At 37.4% G+C, this 15,400-nt stretch overlaps 2 protein-coding genes across 8 annotated transcripts in view; one reads left to right on the forward strand and one right to left on the reverse strand.

Moving 5' to 3' along the window:
* SLC24A1 (solute carrier family 24 member 1) overlaps positions 1-3,462 on the forward strand; it is a 41,146-nt gene extending 37,684 nt beyond the window's left edge. For all 3 annotated transcript variants that reach the window (XM_082617497.1, XM_082617498.1, XM_082617499.1), the window contains one exon: positions 36-3,462. In XM_082617497.1, the coding sequence (XP_082473623.1) occupies positions 36-285 (250 nt within the window). In that variant the 3' untranslated portion in view covers positions 286-3,462. The remainder of the gene's footprint in view (positions 1-35) is intronic.
* Positions 3,463-3,566: 104 nt separating this feature from the next.
* Positions 3,567-15,400, reverse strand: part of DENND4A (DENN domain containing 4A) — a 133,887-nt gene continuing 122,053 nt past the window's right edge. For 4 of the 5 annotated variants that reach the window (XM_082617729.1, XM_082617730.1, XM_082617727.1 and 1 more), the window contains 4 exons: positions 14,290-14,407; positions 13,526-13,688; positions 13,297-13,361; positions 3,567-7,449 (listed from right to left, as the gene is read on the reverse strand). In XM_082617729.1, the coding sequence (XP_082473855.1) occupies positions 7,313-7,449; positions 13,297-13,361; positions 13,526-13,688; positions 14,290-14,407 (483 nt within the window). In that variant the 3' untranslated portion in view covers positions 3,567-7,312. The remainder of the gene's footprint in view (positions 7,450-13,296; positions 13,362-13,525; positions 13,689-14,289; positions 14,408-15,400) is intronic. The other variant, XM_082617731.1, reaches the window with a different exon arrangement.

The raw sequence follows: 15,400 nt of genomic DNA on the forward strand, positions 1-15,400 counted from the left end.
TTAAGAATATTCACATTGTTTCTTCCATCTTGCAGCCTGCCCCTTCCTTGGATGCTTTTCTCTTTTATCAATGGATTACAGCCTGTTCCTGTCAGTAGCAATGGCTTGTTTTGTGCCATTGTTTTGCTTTTTCTCATGCTCCTGTTTGTGATCTCTTCAATTGCATTATGCAAATGGAGAATGAACAAGATCCTGGGCTTTACCATGTTCCTCCTGTACTTTGTATTCCTGATAATCAGTGTGATGTTAGAAGATCGAATCATATCCTGTCCTGTGTCTGTCTGAGTCAGTCACTGTTGCTCAAAATGGACACGGATCAGAAAACCATGCTAGAAGTTACTGTACCACTTGTTACATTAAAGAAAGAATGAACATGATCCAGGAGAGTGAACTGAGTGGGCAGGAGCCTCTGATGTGGATGTGATCGGGACTGAAGTTTATCCTTGGAAACACCTGCAGCTCATTGTGGATTAGGACTCTGGAGGGGTGGAGCTCCTACCACCCCTGATGCAGACAGCTAACACATGGAGGCCAGCAGAAGGACCCAAGTCAGAGGAGTTTCTAAAATGAGATATTTGGGAGTGAGGGTTGGGACAGGTACCTTAGCAATCAGATAAGCTCCCATGTTCATAGTTCCCTGATTATTCCTGAAGGGCTGCTGATGCAAAAGATGCAGGTGTGGTCTCCATCTCACCCTCCTGGCCCCTGCCCCCAGCACATGCTGCAGTTTACTGTCTCTTTTTCTGTTCAAAACGTGTGGTTCTATCAGATTTGTATTCACTACAGGTTCAGTTATTGGTGAGTTTAAAGGAGCAAAGTCTATAGGAAAAAAAAGGATAACAAGAATCAATTATCATTACACACTGTAGTCCAGTGAAATGTGTACCAATATTTTATAGCTTAAAAAGGAGGACGACATTTGCTATCGTTGCATTTCTGAAAAGTCCAATTAAAATAAGCAGCTCAAGAAATTAAAATTTATAATTTGCCCTTCCATTGGAAGATGTGGGTATTAGGGAAGGAGAACTACTCTGAGGGCTATTTAAAAATATGTATTTATTAGGAAATCCAGTTAGTGTTGTCTCCATCAGGTGGGTCACCTTGAGGGATTAGACATTCTAACAAAGCTGTCCTGGCTCTGTGCCCCTCCCCTCTCATATTCTCACCCAACAGTGACAGCTGCACTAGTGAGTGAGAAACAAAGTAATTTTTAAAAAGAGTCTAAAGTCAGTAGAGCCAAATCTGGTTTACAAAGAGATCCAGTGGGGCAATGCTATTTTTGTATGTCATCCTAGATAGGATTATAAAGCAAGAAGATTGATTTCTTGTGTGGTTTACAAGTGGCTATTAAGGCGATTACAAAGGAGAAATTCCAAAAATGCTTAACACAGTGACAAGATGGTAAGGAAAAGAGTATTACTACTTCCACGGTAGCTGATGTAAAGGACACCTGTGTGTTTTTTAAAAAAAATATTTATTTTATTTATTTATTTTTGGCTGCGTTAGGTCTTCGTTGCTGCACGCAGGCTTGTTCTAGTTGTGGTGAGTGGGGGCTACTCTTTGTCGCGGTGCACAAGCTTCTCATTGCGGTGGCTTCTCTTGTTGAGGAGCACGGGCTCTAGGCGCGCGGGCTTCAGTAGTTGTGGCACGTGGGCTCTAGAGCACAGGCTCAGTAGTTGTGGCCCACAGGCTTAGTTGCTCTGCGGCATGTTGGATCTTCCCAGACCAGGGCTCGAACCCACGTGCCCTGTATTGGCAGGTGGATTCTTAACCACTGCGCCACTAGGGAAACCCGACACCTGTGTTTTTAAAAATTGTGTGGTTAAACATTTCAGGTGGAAGTTGAAGTGCTTGTATATTAAATACCACTGCTTGCTGCTTTTACTGGCATCAGGTTAAGGGGCACATTAAAAATGAAACAGTGTGGTGGTTATGAAGCAAAAGGAGCTGAGGTGAATGTAGTTTACAATGGTAAATGTTGCTTTAATTAGAAACATGAGAGAGGATTCATTGAAGACTAGAAGATAGCAGGACAAGTGTGATGTGGGAAAAAACCAAACATTTTGGTGTTGAAAGGCTGTGTTCAGAGTACTTCAGTCCATAATCCATCTTTTAAGATGGGCTGGTTAATTTAATTCATGGCCTCACTACTCCAGGACTCACATTCTTTGGAAATGACTTTCACTAAATTTCAATAAATTGTGAGTCCCAATGATATTTTACAAAAATGGATGTGTTCATCCATATCTTTAGGCCATTTAGTCAGAATGCTCGAGAGAAGACTGATGAAGAATATGGGATCATGTTCACATTCCATATTCTTAAATTAGTTATCCTCATTCCTGATGCTGCTGCACTGCCTGGTCTCCATATGCCATGGCCTAAGAACAGGAGGAGTGAGCAGTGCCTATGGAAGGGAGATCCCAATACCAACACTCTGGGCACCAATCTGGTATCTGCCACCAATCTCAGCTGGTCTCGAGGATGTCACCTCCTCACTGACAGCCTGGGAGCTGGTGCTCTTCCCCAGAACGACTTATGAGGAGTGATGGACGGTGAAACATCCTGTAAAGATAAAGTGCTGGGCTGCCATTTAATGATTAAAATCAACTCTAATGGTTGAATATCATTTTTCTGATCCGTTTGCTAAATTTCTGGCATTTCTCTTTGCCTAGAAAGGAAGTTCTGACTTCACACTAGTAGAAAAGAGTCAAAAACATAAAAATGAAGGCTGGATCTTGATGGATGAGCAGCTGGTGGGGAGAAAGAGATTTCAGGGAGATGGAAAACTTACGTAACTTCTAAAAGATCAGTTTGTTATGCTTGAAATAAAAAATTTTGCAATCCATTATAAATCTACAATTTATTAAAATTGTACTGTTTTTGTTTGTTTGTTTGTTTGTTTTGACGGTACACGGGCCTCTCACTGTTGTGGCCTCTCCCGTTGCGGAGCACAGGCTCCGGACGCGCAGGCTCAGCGGCCATGGCCCACGGGCCCAGCCGCTCTGCGGCATGTGGGATCTTCCCGGACCCAGGCACGAACCCGTGTCCCCTGCATCGGCAGGCGGACTCTCAACCACTGCGCCACCAGGGAAGCCCAAAATTGTGCTGTTTTAGAGGTAAAGTACCATTTTAAAATGTCAAGATAATGGTTAGCTGGTCCTCTCATTTGATGGGCAAGATGTTCTGTGTAGCTAGTTACATGGGACAAATTCTAGGTCTTTCATTCAGCAAGAAAGTCAGAACTGTCCTATGTGAGTGTCTAAATTGGAAGGAAGTGGCTGCACAGATGATTTCTCCTTCATTCCCCTTGAGGCTGCATTTCCTTGACAGCCCTGGTGATAGGTTTGGGCCAAATTTATAAAAATGTAAAACTCTTCCTAATTTAATGGGTTAAGATTCTGTGTAGTACCAGAAAAAAAAGGATGTATTCCAAATTTTAAAAAATTAGTATATGTTTAAATGGTTACTGTACATTATGAACATTATATTGTACTCTCATCAACAGATCTGAAAATGCTTCTATCAAATTATAGGCTTGGCCTTTTGTGATACTCTGAAAGCATAAAAATTCTATATCCTAATTATCATTTAAAGATGAGTACCAAAAGGGGCAAGAATTGGAATTTAATATTTAAGACATAGCCTGGTAGATACATTTGAAGAACAGATTGGTCTAATGGGCCACAGAATATCCTTGGTTCTGGCCCCCTTCTTTGTGGGAGGAGGGTCCCCCTGCAGGTGCAGCTTGCAGTGTATTTTGGGCCTGGTTACTATGAAAGGTACAAAGAGAGGGCCAATGATCAGGGTTGTCCATCCCTGTGGGGTCACTAGAACCAGGCAGGACACCCTGGTCTAAGGCTGCCCATACAACCAAAGCATACTTCTGGTCCTCAGGCCCTTAACTGTGATGAGCCGGCAAATCTGGAGAATTTCATTTACAGAAAATTCCATCAGTTGCTCCAATGGTTTTATCACAGTACTGTGTTTGAAAAGAAAATCTTTAAATACAAAAGGAAGGAGCCATCCAAATGAACAGCAACTGTGGAAAGGCTGCAGTAACTTTATCAGAAGAGTGTGTTATCTTACACAGACTTTTTGAATCAGAGACAGAAATTCCTATATTAATTTGTTCAATACTAATTTTGTAAACAAAAATAATTAAGCCAGCAAATGTACTTACTTTGGGGTCAGAGAAAGAGGGCAGTATGAAGGGATAATAAGAAGATACCAAGTACTGAGGGTATTAAGGTAAACTGGTATGCAGCTACCAGAGAATTCAAATCTGAAATAAAACTTTGTCTTGTATCCAAACAGGAAGGGCACAGCATGCTAAGACTAGCACAAAGGCAGACCAAGGACCCTCTCAAAGAGGCAGCCTACTCTTTCCCTTCCTGCTCTGAGATAAAGTGCCTAATAGCAGCTTTCAAGTTCTAGTGGGAGAAACAAAAATAAAGCTGGGCAATTGCACATTACCGTACAAATGGTTATTTTCTTACCATATACTTACAAAATATGTAGAAGTACAACATAACTTTTATATGCAGCAGGCTAACACTTGCTAGCTGCACTAAAGTATCATAGTAATTACCAGCATGAAATAAAATAAAATAAGCGTTATCACCTAAAATGTTGAACCAACATTTTCAGGGGCTATTTCTCTACATAGAAAAATGGAAAGACATTTTAAGAAAACCTTAAAGTAAGCTAATGGTTTTAGGGTTTTAAAGCAAAAAACCTCCCCACAAAATAAGAAAAAAAAAAAAAAGACAAAAATCAGAATATGACCAGATTGCATAACTAACTCCCTGACAGGAGGAAAAAACTGAATATTGAAATACGATATAAAATACAAATGTATGACATTCAAAACACAATGGGAGGAAGTAGTAAACAAGTTGTACCAGGACATGGCATGATTTATTTTCAACTAGTAAACAGATAAACAAAACTAAGAGTAAGAAAATAAAAGACAGATAACGTAGCAAAAGGGTATTTCTCTCTAACCTGATTGGCCATGATTCTCTAAACTGTATGGTCAACAGAGATAAAATTGAAGAAAAGTTTGTATGGAGTTATTTCAAAGGATGATCTACATTTTAATTTTCTTTTGATCAAGGTTTACCACTCTCTATTCATGTTTTAGGTTTTATTTTTAAAGAGTAAACTTATGCAAATAATATTCCCTGGGGATTGAAGATAGGGGAAATAAAACCCAGTCAAAAGCAGAAACAAAACTTGGTGTCAGGGGAAGGAGATAAAAATTACATTCACTTTTCTAAATGAGTCTGAACCATAAAGAATGGGCTTTACCTTACTTTTTTTGGTCAGATATTTGAAATCAATCAACTGTTATTCATATATATTGCTTGTGTTAAAGAAAAGATAATCAATAGTGAAAGCTGTTCTTATACAAACAATAACAAAAAAACCAGAATAGAACCCCAGAATTCTGTTTGGAGGGATGTTTGTCACTAATGCCAAAAGCCTCATCTATCAAATGTTTCTCTCCTTTGACAACTTTGAAATGATTGTGACTTAGAGAACATAAGACTGAATTAGAATGTGAAGCGTGGATCTGAATAGGAAGGAAGGATAAGACAAGAGTGGTATTTACAAAAGAGAGGCAGACACATGCGCACAGCACCAGACTTTTCAAGTAAGCAAGTTCAGCGCCAAACTAACTGAACTAAAATTTTACATTTTAAAACTTTCCCCATTATTTCCCAGAGTAGAAAGCTGTGAAATGTTTTAGCTTGGTGCTATTGACTAGTGGGATGAACTCAAAAGTGTTTTTTCTACAGCTGAACTGGTTCTTAGTCTCAGGACTTTAAGGTATCTCCAGTCCAAAGTGTCCTGAACTCTACCGGCTTCTACACATCTAATTTAGGACCTTTCATTTTTTCCTTCTTTGAAATTGGCTAGGGAATTCCTTCATTATGACAATGTGTGCAACCACACACCACACGAACACACTGAAAATCTGTAAATAATTCTAACAGGCAAAGGATACTTTTTTATCAGAATTACCCAAAGAAAGTGATATTAGAAATAATGCAACTACAAATATTTTTTAAGATTCTATTTAATACCCATGGTACTTAAGCATTCAATTTACTGTCTATTTCTGGATATTGCTGGATTTTAGATTCCATAAACCAGATTCTGAAGGCTTATTGAAAAAGCCAAGTTCCTCAATATGGGAAATTCTATCTGGCTGTACTTTTAGAGAGTTATTATTTTTCTACTTTTGAAAAAATATTTTTAATATTTATATATAATATATATATATATATATAATATTAACAGAATACTCCAATAGGTCATATTCCAGATAAACATACTACAATTTGCATCATACCCAATATTTTAGATATTAAAATAAAGGTAGAATTTGGGATAAACTGTCTGACATATTTCCCAACATAAGTGTTCATGTAGAATATTAAAATTTAAATTGATATTTGGCTCTATAAGCTATTTTCCCTGTGTATTGTACGTATCAGCAATAGAGAAAATTTTGGAATCATGGTATATTGAACCTGATTTTACAGAAGCAGACTTGGAACCTCTCTGGCTCTCCTTCCACAAGGCTCAGTGAGTCAGTCTGGGCAATGCACACCCTTGCCATGACTCACCCACTGCAGTCAGGCTCAGGAGTACTGATATGCGATCCTAGGACAACACTGACACTAGCGCTGACATGTTTGAATCATTCTTCCAAGTAATGAAAAAAGTATAGATATACATATAGAGATCTGCAGCTGTACTAATTACTTCAAATAGCAGCAGACGAGGAAAATAAGCACTTAATTACCTTGTTTCATAAGCTTAAGTTCATTTTGTTTGCTATATTAAGTTTAAAAATTAAAAAAATATCAACTTATTATAAACAAGTTAAAATATGTATAATACAACTTCATGGTCAAAACATTTGAGTAGTCTATGAAAACAGGAGATACTTTGTTCTTACATTTGTTTAAGTTCCATACATGATTTTTCAATCTGTCTCTTCCAAAAGAATCCATAAAACAGTTGTCTTATTCTATGGGAACCAATTTTGTTTATGGATATTTTCATCACAAAAATACTTAATTACTTGTACCAGAGAAGAAAAAAAAGAAATGGGAAACAAAGTAGCTCTCTCCCACTTGTTAGTATTTTCTTAAGACACTCTGTACATAAACTATCTGAACTTCCTGAAGCATTTACAAATGCATTTTCAAAAATTGAAGAAAAAAGGTTAGAGTCTAAAAGTGTTATTTTATACATTGACTACACAATACGTATTGAAAAAATACACACACATATCTTAAAGATAAGGTTCTCCAAAGGTTTTTCGACATTCCATCACTCCTGTACTTGGTGGTCTATCACAGTTGTGGGTACTCTTGACTTGACTAGGTGTGAGACGATCATATGCCATCTTGTATTCTTTATCAAATGCATCTGCAAAAATTAATAAATAAAGGCATAAAGAAATTTATATTTGATATTATCAGCAATCAAGTTTTTTTAATACTACAGAAACACAAAATTAGAAGCCAAGAAGGAATCTCTAGGTCATTTCTGCCAACACAGAATTTCAGAGCTGGAATGGGGACCTTAGAGTCTGTAGCATTTAGAGCTAGGTTACACAGACCACTGAAATGTGAAGTACTAAGATGTCAACTGTTTAAAATTCTTCTTTCCCAAATTAAAAAATTTTTGTAAAATATATATAAAATTTACCATCATAACCATTTTTAAGTGCACAGTTCTGTGGTATACATACAGTTCTGTGGTATACATTCACAGTTCTGAATGTATACATACATTCATAACGTTGTGCAGTCATCACCACCGTCCATCTCCATAACTCTTTTCAACTTGTGAAACTGAAACTCTATACCCATTAAATAATAATACTCCTCTCCCCTCCCCCCGGCTCCTGTCAACTCTCATTCTACTTCTGTCTCTATGATTTTGGCTTCTTTAAGTACTTCTTAAGTGGAATCATACAGTATTTGTCTTTTTGTGACTGGCATATTTCACTTAATATAATGTCTTCAAGGTTCATTCATGTTGTAGCATATGTCAGAATTTCTTTTCTTTTTTAAGGCTGAATAATAGTTCACTGTATGTATATATCCCATTTTGCTTATACACTCATCCTTCAATGGACACTTGGGTTGCTTCCACATTTCAGCTATTATGAATAAGACTGCTATAAACATGAGTATACTAATATCTCTTTGAGACCCTGCTTTCAATTCTTCAGGGTATATACCCAGAATTGAAATTGTCGGATAATGTGGAAATTCTATATTTAATTTTTTAAGGGAAATGCCATATTGTTTTCGACAGCAGCTATACCATTTTATATTACTACTAACAATGCACAAGGGTTCCAATTTTTTCATATCCTTATTTTCCAGAAAATAACCAACACATTATTTTCTGGGTTTTTGATAGTAGTCATTCTAACTAATGGTACAAGATGGTATCCCATTGTAGTTTTGATTTGTATTTCCCTATTAGTGATGTTGAGCATCTTTTCATGTGCTTATTTGCCATTTGTACATCTTCTTTGGAGAAATGTCTATTCAAACTCTTTGCCCATTTTGAAATGGCCTGTTTTTCTGTTGTTGAGTTTCAGGAATTCCTTATATATTCTGGATATTAATCTCTTATCAGATATATGATTTATAAATATTTTCTCCTATTCTGTGGGATGCCTTTTTACACTGTTGATACCACCTTTTGATGCACAGAAATCTTTAATTTTCATGATGCCCCATTTGCCAATTTTTTCTTTTGTTGCCTGTACCTTGGGTGTCATATCCAAGAAATCACTGACAAATCCATGTCATGAAGCTTTTGTCCTATGTTTTGTTCTAATAGTTTTATAGTTTTAGAACTCACATTTAGGTATTCAACCCATTTTGAGTTACTTTTTGTATAAGGGTCCAACTTCATTCTTTTGTTAAGTGGATATCCCATTTTCCCAGAACAATTTATTGAAAAGACTGTCTTTACCCACAGAATGGTCTTGGCATTCTTGTCAAAAATCATTTTTACCATAAATGTGAGGGTTTATTTCTGGGCTGTCTATTCTATTCCACTGGTCTATATGTCTGTCTTTATGCCAGTACCACACTGTTTTGATTACTGTAGCTTTGCTGTAAGTTTTGAAATCAGTTAGTGTGAGTCCTCCAGATTTGTTCTTTTTGAGATTGTTTTGGTTACTTGGGGTCCCTTGAGATTCCATAAATTTTAGCATGGGTTTTTCTATTTCTGTAAAAAGCATCATTGGGGTTTTGACAGCAATTGCACTGAATCTGTAGATTGAGTAGTACTGATATCTTTAGCATATTAGTCTTCTAATTTATGAACATGGGGTATGTTTCCATTCATTCACATGATCTTTAATTTCTTTGAGCAATGTTTGTAATTTTCATTGTACAAGTCTTTCACCTCCTTGGTTAAACAGCTCCTAAGTATTTTATTCTTTTTGATGCTACTGTAAATGGAATTGCTTTCTTTATTTCATTTTGGGTTATTCATTGCTAGTTACAGAAATTCAGCTGATTTTTGTATCTTGATCTTATATCCTACAACCTTGCCAAATTCATTTATTAACTCTAATATTTTAGGATTTTTGTTTTGTTCTGTTTTGATTTGGTGTGGAATCTCTAGGGTTTTCTATATATAAGATCATGTCGTTTATAAATAAAGATAGTTTAACTTTTCATTTCCAATCTGGATGCCTTTTATTTCTTTTTCTTGCCTAGCAGCTCCAGCTAGAACTTCCAGTACAATGTTGAATACAAGTGGTGGAAGCAGGCATCCTCTTCTTGTTCTGGATCTTAAAGGGAAGACTTTCTGTTTTGCACCACTGAGTATGGTTTTAACTGTGGGTTTTTCACAAATGCCCTTTATCAGGATGAGGATGTTCCCTTCTATTCCTAGTTTGTTGAATTTTGTCAAATGCTTTTTCTGTGTCTATTGAGACATCATGTAGTTTTCTCTTTCATTCTATTAATATGGTGTATTACATTGATGGAGTTTTTTATGTTGAACCAACATTGCATCCCTGGGATAAATCCCACTTTGTCATGGCAAATAATCCTTTCTCTATGTTGCTGGATTTGGTTTACTAGTATTTTGTTGAGGATTTCTGCATCTATATTAATAAGGGATATTGCTCTTTCATTTTCTTTTCTTGTGATGTCTTTGTCTGGGCTTGGTCAGCGTAATAATATTGGCCTAACGCATAGAATGAGCTAGGAAGCACTCCTTTTTCTTCTACTTTTTTTGTCAGAGTTCGTGAAGGGTTAGTGTCTTAGTTTGGGCTGCTGTAACAGAATACCATAGACTGGGTGGCTTAAATGATGAACATTTATTTCTCACAGTCTGGAGGCTGGGAAGTCCAAGATCAAGGTGCCAGCAGATGTGGTGGCTGGTAAGAGCACTCTTCCTGGTTTGCAGATAGCTGTCTTCTCCTTGTATCCTCATGTGGCTGAGAAAGAGAGGGACAGCTCTCTTCTTTTTCTTTTACTTTTCTTTTTGTTTTTTTTGGCTGCACCATGCAGCTTGAGGGATCTTAGTTCCATGACCAGGAATTGAACCTGGGCCACAGTAATGAAAGTGCTGAGTCCTAACCACTGGACTGCCAGGGAATTCCCTCCTCTTTTTCTTATAAGGATACTAATACCATCTTAGGGGCTCCAACCTCATGATGTAATTACTTTCCAAAGGCTCTACTTCCAAATACCATCATATTAGGGCTTCAATATATATATGAATTTGGGGGTAGGGGACACAAACATGAAGTTCATAACAAATGGTATTATCCTTCTTTAAACATTTGGTAGAATTCACCATCTGGTCCTGGGCTTTTCTTTGTGGGATGATTTTTGATTACTAACTCACTCTCTTTACTTGTTATAGGTCTATTAAGATTTTCTATTCTTGAATCAGTTTTATAGTTTATGTCTTTCTAGGAATTTGCCTGTCTCTTCTAGGTTATCTAATTTGTTGGCATATAATTATTTATAATAATAATTTTTATTTCTGTAAGGTCAGTAGGAATATCCCACCTATTTATTTATTTAATTTTTGGCTGCATTGGGTCTTCATTACTGCATGCAGGCTTTCTCTAGCTGCGGCGAGCGGCGGCTACTCTTCGTTGCAGTGCACGGGCTTCTCACTGCAGTGGCTTCTCGTTGCAGAGCACGGGTTCTAGGTGCACAGGCTTCAGCAGTTGTGGCATGTGGGCTCAGTAGTTGTGCTTCGTAGGCCCTAGAGTGCAGGCTCAGTAGTTGTGGTGCACGGACTTAGCTGCTCTGTGGCATGTGGGATCTTCCTGGGCCATCGAACCCACGTACCCTGCATTGGCAGGTGGATTCTGAACCACTGCGCCACCAGGGAAGTCCCGGAATATCCCCCCTTTTATCCCTAATTTCAGTAATTTGAGTCTTCTCTCTTTTTCTCTTAGTCTAGCTTAAAGGTCTGTCAATTTTGTTGATCTTTTCAAAAACAAGCTTTTTTTAAAAAATTCATGCTCATGCCTAGTTCGAAATTTTCTGGTTTTTTTTTTCTTTTCTTTTTTTGAAGATGTTGGGGGTAAGAGTTTATTAATTAATTTATTTATTTTTGCTGTGTTGGGTCTTTGTTTCTGTGCGAGGGCTTCTCTAGTTGTGGCAAGCGGGGGCCACTCTTCATCGCAGTGCGCGGGCCTCTCACTGTCGCAGCCTCTCTTGTTGCGGAGCACAGGCTCCAGACGTGCAGGCTCAGTAGTTGTGGCTCACGGGCCTAGTTGCTCTGCGGCATGTGGGATCTTCCCAGACCAGGGCTCGAACCCGTGTCCCCTGCATTAGCAGGCAGATTCTCAACCACTGCACCACCAGGGAAGCCCCAAAAACAAACTTTTGATTTCAATGAGTTTCTCAATTTTTAAAAATATGTTCCCCGTTTCTCCATTTTATTTATTTCTGCGCTAATATTTATTTCCTTCCTCCTGCTTGCTTTGGGTTTAGTTTGCTCTTCTTTTTCTAGTTTCTTAAGGTAGAAACTGCTTTCACTGAATCTCAAAGTTTTGTTATGTTGTGTTTTTAATTTTCATTTACCTCAAAGTATTGTCTAATTTCTATTATGATTTTTTTGACCAATTTTCTATTTAGGAGTGTGTTGTTTAATTTCTATATACTTGTGAATTTCTTATTTTCCTTCTATTATTGATTTCTGTTTTCATTGTACTGTGGTTAGAGAACATACTTTGTATGATTTCAAACCTTTTAAATTTACTGAGAGACTTGTTTTATGGCCTAACATTTGGTTTATCCTGGACAATATTCCATGTGCAGTGGAGAAGAATGTGTATTTTGTTGTTGGATGGTGTGTTCTGTAGATGTTTCTTAGGTCTAGTTGGTTTACAGTGCTGTTCAAGTCTTCTATTTCCTTGCTGATCTGCTGCCTAGTTGTTCTATTATGGATCAATGTCTATTTCCCCCTCCAATTCTATTAGTTTTTACTTCATGTATTTTGGGGCTCTGTTGTTAGTTGCATATATGTTATAATTGTTGTAAACAATTAATAATTTTTGGTGGATTGACTGTTTCATCATTATACAATGTCCTTCTTTGTCTCTAAAGTCTATTTTTTCTGATATTAATATAGTCACTCTAGCTCCCTTTTTAGTACTATTTGCATGGAGTATCTTTTTCAATCCTTTTACTTTCTATTTGTTACTCTAAAGGAGGCCAAGCACAATAACTGAGAGTAGAAGATGATCAACCAAAAATGTTTGAGACCTAAAATATATATTTAGCTACATTACATTTTTTCTGAAACAAGCTTAATGTCATTAGTGATATGACACAATAGTTAAAAGCATGGGATTGGAAATTAAGACTGCTTGGTTCAGATATGGCTCTGTTATTGCTGTGAAACCCAAGTTTAAGTCATTTAACCTCTTGGATCCTCAGTTGCCTCTGTAATAAAATGGAAATGATAACAGAACCCATCTCCTAGGGATTTTGAGGATTATATGAGATAAAATATGGAAACTACTTGCTACAATGTAAGGCACATAATAAGCCCTCAAAAAATGTTAGCTTTTATTATTTATCATTATTATTACCAACATGACCAAAATATCAAAGTATCTTTTACCTTATATTAAAAAAATCGGACACAATTCTATTATATTAATATAATTTTATATTAAACTAATTAAGACTACCAATATAAAAACACTTTGAAAACTATACCATGATATATAAATATTACATGTTATATGTTATGCTGAATTACCTATATCAATGTTTTCTCTTCCCAGTGCCACAAGTGAGAGAAACAGTATTTCTCTATATAAACTCCTAGGGGGAAAAAGGAGTGGAGAAGATATTACTATTCAAACAGTCTATACATATCTACAAAAATTTTTATGTTAATATAAGCATGAGATATTCTAACAAATCACTCAGCAAACAATATGAATCTGCTTAGAGGAACAATATATTCAGTTAAAAGAATGACTTACCTCTGTCTTTTAAAATGAGGACATTTATTCAGTGTCTCTAAAATCTGACTCATTGGTCCATAGACATCATTCATTTTAATGCTTTTTACCATATTTTTCAATAGTTCCTGGTTAAATGAATTATCCCCTTTCTGCAATAAATGGACCATTGGATACTTCTGGGCTGTAAAAGAACAAAAGAGCAGATGAAGAAAAATGTTCTGTGTAGAAAGCAGAATGTAATTAAGCAGCAACTGACAGCTATTTACAAAGTTACAAAGCACTAAAAATAAATTAAGGGCAATAGATAAAAGAACTGAAATCTAAGAATGAAGTAAGAAGAAAAAAGGAAGAAATAAGACAAATAATGATAAAAATAAGCTTAAAGGCTCAAATACACAATAACTAAAAATACTGTTTTCCTTAATACAGCCCCTGGAAGGAATTTTAAATCAGCAGCCTGGGATGGAAACAAACAAAAAATAAGTACAAAGACGAAATAGGGACAAGCAATGTGCTAAAAACAAAACTCTACAAAACATAACCCCTCCAGCACATACACGGCACCACTCAAAAAACAAAAACAAAAACCCCTTGACCTCCATAGACGATAATACTAAAAGCATCAAACTTAACACTCACTCTCAAACAAAAGAGTACGATTTTGACCTGTAAGACAAAAAGTAGTATAAAATAAAAGTCAGTTACACATTAGTTTAGGCTATTTAAAGCAAGTAGAGAGTACTCTCATATGAAGGACATCAACATTCTATGACAGCACTTACTGTGGGCATTCCAGAGGATGTACAACGGCTGTCCTGGATCCTGATGTAATTTCATATTGTCCCACAACATTTGTATTAAAACATATTTACTGTCTTCAGACATACAGTGGCGAGGAATCTGTGTTGAAGAATAAAAAAACATTCATTAATGATCCTTACATGACAATGTTTTTTGTTTTTTTTTTTGCGGTACGCGGGCCTCTCACTGTTGTGGCCTCTCCCGTTGCGGAGCACAGGCTCCGGACGTGCAGGCTCAGCGGGCATGACTAACGGGCCCAGCCGCTCCGCGGCATGTGGGATCTTCCTGGACCGGGGCACGGACCCGCATCCCCTGCATCGGCAGGTGGACTCTCAACCACTGCGCCACCAGGGAAGCCCTATGACAATGTTTTGTAAATATTTTATAAAGGGCCTTAAAAATATTTTTTAGGATGCATGTGTGCAAGAGAGAAAAGAGAACAGAAAAATCACTGATTTATCTGCATTTTATAACCTACTGAAGGGAGATGACCTGAGTTGAGAGGCTAATGATCCCTAAAGTAGCAGATTTAACAAAGTACTAAGATCAGTGGGAAAGGGCTGATGAAGGGCTAATCCTGACCAGCTTATGACTGAGGCTCCACAGAAAGATGAATCCAGGAGCCCCATTCTCCATCAGTTCAAGACCCTAGCGCAGATACTCTGACTGAGTTAACCTCTCATTCACCATGTACTGAAAATCCAAACACATGCACAATCACAGACATGAAGTATAAGAAGGGAGAAGACAAAGTTCCTGAACTTAGACACTTTGCCATTTAGTGCCAGTGACAGCATATGAAAAGGAAAAAAAAATGCTTTAATATAGCAACATATCAAAAATATGAGTGAACAGGGCTTCCCTGGTGGCGCAGTGGTTGAGAGTCTGCCTGCCGATGCAGGGGACACGGGTTTGTGCCCCGGTCCGGGAAGATCCCACATGCCGTGGAGCGGCTAGGCTCGTGAGCCATGGCCGCTGAGCCTGCGCGTCTGGAGCCTGTGCTCCGCAGCGGGAGAGGCCACAACAGTGAGAGGCCCGCGTACCACACACACACACACACACAAAATATATATATATATGAGTGAACATACA

This window comes from Mesoplodon mirus (assembly GCF_964341445.2).
Source record: "Mesoplodon mirus genome assembly, chromosome: 4".
In the NCBI taxonomy this organism is placed as follows: domain Eukaryota; kingdom Metazoa; phylum Chordata; class Mammalia; order Artiodactyla; family Ziphiidae; genus Mesoplodon; species Mesoplodon mirus.